An 8,789-nucleotide genomic window follows, 5' to 3' on the forward strand; every position below is an offset into this window, starting at 1 on the left:
GAGAATTGCCGAGCAAGAACGAACTGGATCTGTTCATCTGAGAAGAGCCCATAGGCGACAGCGCGTACCCGTGGAGACTAAACTGTCCCAGCAATCCGCCCATAAACTATCCCAGGTATGAACTATTTACGATGCCGTACATATATACGTCCAGGCAGAATATCCGAATATACAATATCAACAAACCACCATGAATCTATTGCGCACATCGCCCTCCTTCCCCTCATATATATATTTGCACCTGGCCTTTAAGACTCCCCGTGCTCAACGACCTCCCACCCCTTCTTTCCGTCCTCCGACCCACTCATGCTATCTTCCTTCTTCCCCGCCGTCAAGTCGCCCCGCCCGATCTTCTCGAGCTTCTTGTCCCACTCACCCGCGCGGTACCCGCTGACGATCCGCTCGAGCAGCGCGGAGGTGGATATGCCCGGCGTGCGCCTCGTCGGGATGAATTTGCCTGAATGTGATGGTTGGGTAGTTAGTTGGTCGGCTGTGAAGAGAAAGGTACGGAAGGGAGATGCAAGGGGATGGCGAGTGAAATGGGAGGAAGAAAGCGAGATTCAGTAAATTAAGCAATATCAGTTATCCGCTCGTCCCCGACGGGGATCGGTACAGGTCTGAGATGTATTATCATCATTCTAGCTCTCTGCCTCCATCTCAAGGGCACTCATAGCGCCCTTCACGTTTACAGGAGAGAATCCTACTCACCGAGACGCTTGACATCCTCGTACACATCCGTCCCGCTCGAGTATGCGTATGGCTCCTCGTCATGCGCGACATAGTCGATTTGATACTCCTCGAGGAACTCCGGGGTAATCACCCACGGGGCGGAGGGCACGACCTGGTCAACCCAGCGGCAATGCCGGACGGACTCCAGCCTGAGGGCAAGGCGAGAATCAGTTATTATGAAGGGATGATGCGAGGGAATTTGGGCGAACGTACCGTTCGGCGTGGGTCATGACGCTCCTGCTTTTATGTTGTGCGACGAGCTCGTCCGAGCAGACTCCGACTAGGAGGTGCACGGATGGGAAGGACAGCTTTGCTTGCCGTAGTTGGAGTGCATGCCTGTACCGGACGAGGACGTGAGTCAATCGTGGAGTTCAGGGGGATAATCGTCGAAGGTCGGAAGATAGCCCTGGAAGGATAACTCACCCAAAGTGGAAGACATCGTAGACCCCTATGCAGAGATGAACGAAGGGCCTGTCAGCGTCGCTTTATTGGAGAGTGCAGGTAGGATATTCCAAGATACATCGCACACAGCCACCATGCGAGACATGACAGATAGACCACTCACCATCAGCGTACACTCTGATCGGCCTGCCCTCCGGTGGTGGGTTAATCTTATACTCCCGGCCAGTACCATCCGTACCATCGATCGCAGCCTTCACGAAAGCTTGTATGTCAGCTGGCGTTAATGCCGCAGGATCAAACGCCTCCCGAGAGACAGCCGGCGGAGTGGGCTCTGATATAGGGGCAGATGCCAGGTTAAGCAAGGTAGTGGAGGACAGCGTCGGATGCGAGAGCGGATCAGCTTGGGTATCTGTGGATGCTGAGGGGGTGCTAACATCTGGTGACGGCGACCTCGAAGATGCGGGAAGAGGTGAAGATGCAGATACGGGTGAAAGGGTCGATGCTGAGGAGGCGGGTGAGAGGGTATTATTGATGTGGGAGGTTACGATCGAAGCCTCGCCGTCCACGTCCGACAAAGTGCTATGATGCGGGGTCGGGGTGTGCGTCGTGGATTCGACATCCCCATCGTATGTGGGCGATTCGACGCCGTCGTCAGAGAGCGTGAGGGAAGCGGCGAGGTGATGTTGGCTCCTCCTCTGCCCAGATGCCCCTATCCCGTTTCCGACTCCTAAACTCGCGCCATTCCGGGAAGACTTCGTTGGCCGTTGCGTGGAAGAGGAAGAGAGAGCTGGCTGCGCCCGACTGACTGTTACTGAGACGCCATTCGATGCCGAGTGCGCGGAATCATCAGTGAGGGGGTCATTGTCTTCTTCCGAGGCGTCATACGCGGGCGAGTCTAATCCTAGCCCGGGCCCTCGGTGTTTATGGAACGACCGCTTCGATGGGAGTTTTTTGTGGTGTAATTCGGTCTGGTCCATCTTCGTAGATGGCGATATGAGTAAAGGGAGTGTTGGCTTGATGTACGAGCTTCAGTATACGAGTTGTTGAACGTTTGAGTATTCGTTCTTCTGAATGTCGAGCTACCTGAAGGCGGAAAGCGAGGCAAAGTTACGAAGGTGGAGTACAGACACAGCAGGGAGGATACTGGCCCGGAGTGGAGACGGACGCTATAGTGTGACGACTCCTGACAATCAACGCGGTGATCTTTGCTAAATCGCGGGTTTGCCGCTCGGAAAAGGCAAATGTTCTCGGATATTGCCGGTCGCGTGCCCGGGGTCGCCGTCTCCCCTCTCTGCGAATGTGGCTGCAGCTGCAGTTCTGTTACGACTTACATATGTTTCTCGCTGTCTCCTTCCATGGACAGTGTTGGGATGCATCGGGATGTATACGTGATCCGTACACCAGCACTTCGTCCGAGTCAAGGTGGCACGCGTTGTCCGCTTGTACTTATAGCATTGAGATTTTGCTAATGTTGCTTCATTTTGACACGAACATCCGGAACAGCTCCCATTCAAGTAATTTGAGGATATCAGGTTGATGCACTGGTACTGATGGTGTCGATGCGTAGCCGATCCGCCCAGTCGTGGCAAACTTCAAGCTCACCTCATTCACTATTTTGACGAGACACGTCCCTTCGGTGGTGGTTTTCCTCTCTCTTTGCTTTCTTCTCTCTCTGGAGAAGCCAAAACAGTTGGGGACGATCACCATCAAGCCGACAGTTGGACTCAAGTGATCTGAGTTCATCACGTGTTGACGGATCCGGATCGTCCAAGAGCTCTCTGCTCGTATACAGGGCATGATGCTGTTGTTACAATGTCGAACATTACTGTTGCTGTCATCATCGAACTGCAGGTGATCATTCTGTTCGTCCATACGACAGACAAGAGTATTCTATGACCCATGATCTCCGACGCACTATCCCTCGCTCCAGTGCCCCCGGTTCTCATAGTGCTACTGACCCATCTCACCTCAAGGTTCCAGGTTCCAGCAGAGGTGACACCGATACTCAGACAGAGTCGAGATCCTTACCGCACATGAGACTGGGAAGGAGGTTCTGGATGTCGTCGTGCGTGCGGGTCTCGATCGAAAGTTGTCCTAACATTCATTCATAGCTATTCGTCTAAGCATATAAAAACACCGTTTCCTTCAGGGCCTGGCAGACTTACTTTCCTCCTCTTAATCCCCCTCAACGCGTGCATTCCTTTACAGCAGCCATGCCCATTCTCCCTAGTATTCTGCAGGTGAGTACACATTGCACAGGATGGGTTCATTCAACATGCTCATCTGATCGACAGGTCCAGAGACAAGATTTTATCTCGCTATGGGTGAGTTGCACACCCTTCTCCCAGACGAGCTATCTAAACCACTCCCATAGGTGCAAAGTTTATTATTAGGTAAGTGAACGGCACATACGGACATATTCTGGTGACGGTACTCAGGGGCTGTATAATTGCTCTACCTGCGCTAGGCCTGTATTCCGTTGTCTTCGCTGGATCCTTGCATTTGCTCTTCACCAGGAGGCACACCGATAGCGGTCCGAAGTCACTTCTGGCAGTTACCGTGCTGCTATTTGTTTTGTCTGCCACGCAAGTGGCCCTCAATTTTACCCTGGTCCTCATATCGTCTTTCTCCGTGGGCGGTATGCTGGATAACGGAACTGGAAGCCCGGACGGACTGTCTGCGTCCGTCATTAACCTCAATAACGTCTTGGCCACTGTCGGAATATTCCTGGTAGTGACAAACAAGTATGTATCCACGCCTTGTATATGCTGCCAATCGCTCTGACACATCTTAGTGTTGTGGCAGATTGTTTGCTGGTAAGATCACACATGCTGGACGTGCACATCTGGCTTATGATGCGTGGCTGCTCATCAGACCTGGCGGTGTTATATCATCTGGGGCCGCAGACGGCTAATCATTGCCTTCCCCGTGCTGCTGATCGTCGCTGGTACCGGTAAGCTCACACATTAACACGGGAAAATATTGTCTGACGCGTATCAAAAGTGGCGGGATTTGTGCAAGGGGGATACTACATCAAGGGGTATCTCTTGTATGTAGCCACGAGCGCTGCACCCGGTGATCCATCTCCAGCGGTGCTCGAGGAAGTAGCAGCTATTTCACAGTTGCAGAATGACCTCGGCGAGGTGTTCTATTCAATGACGTTCGCTTGTAATGTGCTGATGACAGCATTGATCGGTACGCTCAAGAGGTCATTCCATCTCGCACTCAATAACTCACACAATAGTAGCTTTTCGTGTTCTATGGGTCAGTAAAGATATCAAAAAATCTGCCCCCGCCATCGACTCAAATCTGTATAGAAAAATTATCGCTTTGTTGTAAGAAACATGTAGTAAATCCGAGAGTCGAGACTCCTTCTGATCTTTCTATCACAGCATCGAATCCGGGGGCGTTCATTCCCTCTTTTTGCTCCTTTCCACAGCCACAGGTTTCTCTTCATCCACAGGACTCGCTGAAGCATTCGTATGTTTCATCCTCCGCCCCTCGCAACTCCTGTAACTTGACCCATGCGCTCCACAGACCATTGTGTCATCCATAGCCGTCATAACTGCGGTAAGGTCCTTGGCATGATTATAGCTCGTGTCTCATGCAATATTTCCAGGGTCTATCTCCTACTCTAATAATCGTAATGCTTGCCCTTGGCAAAACTGCTGAACAAACGAGCATGGCGAAGACCACGATAGCGTTTGCGGCACCCGCCCCTCTTGCCCCATCGGTCGACTCTTTCAGCAACAGTTTTCAGCGTGGTGGAAATGGTGATGAGGGGATGGGGGACAGCGTCTTACACTTTGTAGAAGCGCCTCCGGTGCCCGAGAAGGCGCTTCCCGTGAACCAGCCATGAATTAAGCGCCGCTCTGACACCCTGGTTAGATGTGGTGCACGAAATACAAAGAGTCTTGTGCTGCTCTAAGCTCTGTGATTCTCTAATACCATGTTCACTAGTAACAAGCCTGGACATCGAGCATACTGTCGAACAGGAAGGATGGGAGCTACGTAGCAAGTAGAATATATACCCAACAATGTCTGCTTCCCCTGTCAAGTTGCCCCAGCCGGACGTGGCGCCAACAGTCAAAACAGACAGAGGTGCTCGCCGGGTTGCAAACAACTTACGGATTACCCGTCAGTAGTCTCCTCCCTGCAGTGAGTAATTGCAAGAAAGGCAGCCGTGCCACGCACATCTTAGTCGGCGCTTTGCGGAACGCGTTTGTCCAGTGCCACACTGTACTGTACCGATACGACCTTAGGCAACGTCCCGTGTCCCGAGAGGTCCGTCGCCGTTGCCTATTTTGAGATTTGTCCCGTGTCCCGGACACCTCGTTGCTTGGGGCCCCCGGAGCCTAATCCGCGCTAAATGGTAAAAAAATGAAGAAATTTATTCGCAGGTGCTCTGGAAACCCTCTTAAAGCTTCTTCTGAGTCTTCTCTCAGCAATTTGAGCCTCAGCTCTATCTGAAGAGTGTATCAACACTGCATTACCTTGACCTTAGTAAGTACGCGCAACTGCAGGTTGCGTTGCATGTGTCCCTTGTCCCGACGGAGACGTTGCTTGACCTGCCACATTCCCACGGTGAATTACGTAAGCCGTTGCGTTGCCTAAGGTCGTATCGGTACAGTATACTAATCGAGATCTCCCGTTGTACGTCACGCCGGACTCCAAGTATGTCCGACCTCTGAAACGGAGTGTCAGTTCGATTTGCATGGTCAGCTTGCAGTGATATCCTTTTTCGAATTCGTACTCGATAATGCAAGTGGCTTTAGGATGACTTATGCTGAGTACGCCCTACCTGGTTCACACATCTACGGCGTCCGCAGGGCTTGAGAATACCACGGTCGCCCTCGAACTCGGTCGCGCCGCGCGCCGGCCGCCTCCCATCGCACATGCAGAACGATAACGTCCTGTGGCGACTGCGTAGCAGACCCCGCCTGCGCCTTTGACAAAACCAAATTCACCTGCACCGCGAGATCTGCGCAGGCCTCGCAAGTGACGGGCAGCGACGCCTGCGCCTTGGTGCAACTGATGCAAAAGGTGCTAGTAAGCAACCCATTAATATTCCCGGCCTCCCACAACGACTCTGAAATCGGCACAGAGCCTTCCTGCCACCGAATCCACCAATGCAGGGGTCATTCCGTCAGGCATAAATAAGCTTCTCAATGAGATGCAAAGTCGTATATTTCTTGGGGATATAAAGGATACGACCAATACCAAGGGGCGACACCGGTCAACACGGCGTGGGTGCCTATCATTGCTAAAATATCGACGCTCATCACCAAGGACACGGCCGCGCATACCGCGCAGTACAGATTCAAGTCTTCAATGTGTTTTTCTTACGTCCTGCTTACTCGATAATCATGCTCACGGCGGCGCTGTGCAAGACGACGTCCGGGATCAAGACTGTGCGGGACAACAACAGGGAGGACTTCTACGACAAAACGGACGTGAGGGACATGCGCGCGCTCGCGCTCGACTTCCTCGGGGGTGCCCAGCGGTCCGACGGGTCGTTCGCCGGCACCACGCCACGTAATAACGATGTTTGCATTGCAGCGGTCATAGCCCTAAGCTAGGCCAATGGACGTCCTGCTGCTGCTGAATTCACGCCCCCCATGTCGTGAAGAACGTGCCGATACCTTGCGACGGAACGGCACAAGTGACTTGGCACGGCGGCGAACCATCCACGCCAACCTCTCCTTTTGATGTCATGCACCTAGTGTGTCCCCGGAGACATGGAATATCAGTAACGGCTCGGTAAGACCATCGCACACCCCCACTCTCACCGCGTGCGCCACTCACCAGGACAGCGCTGAGGTGTTCTACAGCAACCGAGAGGTCATACTACACCGAACCGTCGGTAAATGCCAGCCCAGAAAAGCGGGGCATTCTCCTCGACGTATGAGCGAGAGCGCATGTCCGGACCATTCTCCAAGTCGGTGATGTGCACAAACAAAAAGCCGGGCCCCGTGCGCGAGTCTTGAAGAAAGGTAACCTGACGCAGCCGGGGGGGGGGGGGGGCGTGCGCTTGCAAACTCCATGGAGCGATATTGCCCAGACAGGTTAGCAAGCCTGGTGAAGCTCCGACCTGAACAGCGAAGACTGCTCGGAAATCGGGGGACAGAACCCCCGCAGAGCCGAACTGCAGCATTTTGGTCGCCGCCTGGGAAAGGTACATGGCTGAAAATGGGATCTCACCAATGACAGCACAGCGGTTGCGGCCGCGGATGCACGATAGGGTTGTCGCGGAGTAGAGGCCGTGGAATGATATGATGAGGGGTCAGTATACCGGCCGGGTTGTAACCACGATGACACGAAATGAGACCAGCCACTACACTTGTAACCAAGACTGACCAAGGGAACGGCCGGGGAGGATTCGTATAACTGGGACACGTTACAGTTATAGGCGGTGCAGTGTGTAGATACATCTCTGCAAAAATACGACTTCGTAAGCGCGCTGATACCTGGACGCACGTACCGCCGCTGTTTGCAGCTTACCTTCCGCGATCCTGTCGTTCTGCAACTATGGGACTGTCATGCGCGCCGACGGCGAGCAAAGCCTTCAGAGAGAGCGCAGCAGTTATCGGAAACCTCCTGAGGATCGGGTCGGTCCGACGAAAGCGCCGAGCGCAGGGGGGTATACAGTATGTACACGTCGGCCGCGCGCATGCATGACAGACAGGCTGTGAGGGCAGCGACGATCACCGCGAGTACGCTCGGTATTGGGGTGCGCGGACCGTCCAGTGTGATCGAAAAGCGCGGCCCAGTGGGGCGCTGCGGGAGGCGCACGCCGAGGAGAGAGAAAATGGGACAGGGACCAGATAACGATCGTAGGGGCCTGGATAGAGCACAGGACGGCCCCTTCGACCCTAATTTCTGCGCTCAAGTGAGCAGCAAGACAATACAAGCAGAGATGACATTGAGTGACACTGGCAACGTCGGTGAGGTCGAATGACGGGACCGGGTTGGAAGACAAGGCCCAATCACAATTGCAGAGGCACGCATCGGCTAACACCGACACAGCCTCTGAGATCTTATCAAATATCTGCAAGCCCAGACGCGGGTCTAGACCCCCGCCTTTGCATTTCACTGAAATCACATCTTATCACCTCCCCTTTCGGCAAGCGGCAGCAAATTGCAGGCGACGACGGGACTTACAGTCGTTTGCATATGAAACCGAAAATCGGGTTTCCGTGAGCATTGTTTGTTCGAGCCAAATATACCCATATGCAGTAATGCGAGATGGCTTCTTGTGACTGCGTGACTGTCAGATAGCATTCATCGACGTCTCGAACTTGAAGTATCGACTGGCTGGTACCATGGTTCACCTCACTCGACAACTATGTGAACGTATCATTGTCTGGCGCCATGAGCAAAACAAGACACTCCGAGTGATTTCTGAGCTTGCGGGATGCAGCATAAGCGCAGTCTTCGAAGTTCTCCGACTCTACACAGAATACGGCACAGTCATCAACCCGAATGCTAGACCTCGAGGCCGGCCGCGCACTCTGGACATGCAGGATATGAACTTCGTGCGATCAGTTATTGAGGGAGAGCCTGCTATCTACCTTGATGAGCTACGAGATCGAGTCTACAACAGACTACACAGCACATGCAGTTTGTCAGCCTGAGGGCGGGCGTGCAGTCTACAGAGT

General features: G+C 53.4%; 4 protein-coding genes across 4 annotated transcripts; 3 read left to right on the forward strand and 1 right to left on the reverse strand.

Annotated features, from left to right (window-relative positions):
• Positions 1-53: 53 nt before the first annotated feature.
• GLOTRDRAFT_60653 (uncharacterized protein) lies at positions 54-2,327 on the reverse strand. The gene is made up of 5 exons (XM_007867688.1): positions 1,295-2,327; positions 1,153-1,177; positions 943-1,065; positions 709-878; positions 54-457 (listed from the first exon to the last, which is right to left on the reverse strand). The coding sequence occupies exons 1-5, from the start codon at positions 2,106-2,108 to the stop codon at positions 249-251; spliced, it is 1,341 nt and encodes a 446-aa protein (XP_007865879.1). The 5' UTR covers positions 2,109-2,327; the 3' UTR covers positions 54-248.
• A 572-nt stretch (positions 2,328-2,899) lies between these two features.
• GLOTRDRAFT_121267 (uncharacterized protein) lies at positions 2,900-4,990 on the forward strand (the record flags this gene model as incomplete). The annotated part of the gene is made up of 12 exons (XM_007867689.1): positions 2,900-3,196; positions 3,256-3,371; positions 3,426-3,455; positions 3,506-3,524; positions 3,599-3,875; positions 3,926-3,947; positions 4,006-4,084; positions 4,135-4,326; positions 4,379-4,466; positions 4,524-4,611; positions 4,669-4,701; positions 4,751-4,990. Exons 2-12 carry the CDS (start codon positions 3,345-3,347, stop codon positions 4,988-4,990), a joined length of 1,095 nt encoding a protein of 364 aa, XP_007865880.1. The 5' UTR covers positions 2,900-3,196; positions 3,256-3,344.
• Positions 4,991-6,497: 1,507 nt separating this feature from the next.
• GLOTRDRAFT_93397 (uncharacterized protein) lies at positions 6,498-7,959 on the forward strand (the record flags this gene model as incomplete). Its single annotated transcript, XM_007867690.1, has 6 exons — positions 6,498-6,634; positions 6,855-6,994; positions 7,041-7,196; positions 7,231-7,306; positions 7,628-7,778; positions 7,813-7,959. The coding sequence occupies 6 exons, from the start codon at positions 6,498-6,500 to the stop codon at positions 7,957-7,959; spliced, it is 807 nt and encodes a 268-aa protein (XP_007865881.1).
• A 494-nt stretch (positions 7,960-8,453) lies between these two features.
• On the forward strand, positions 8,454-8,726 carry GLOTRDRAFT_41662 (uncharacterized protein; the record flags this gene model as incomplete). Its single annotated transcript, XM_007867382.1, has 1 exon — positions 8,454-8,726. A coding segment is annotated over one exon (273 nt), but the record flags the coding sequence as incomplete, so codon positions are not given.
• Between the last annotated feature and the right edge of the window lie 63 nt (positions 8,727-8,789).

This window comes from Gloeophyllum trabeum (genome assembly GCF_000344685.1).
Source record: "Gloeophyllum trabeum ATCC 11539 unplaced genomic scaffold GLOTRscaffold_00006, whole genome shotgun sequence".
NCBI lineage: Eukaryota > Fungi > Basidiomycota > Agaricomycetes > Gloeophyllales > Gloeophyllaceae > Gloeophyllum > Gloeophyllum trabeum.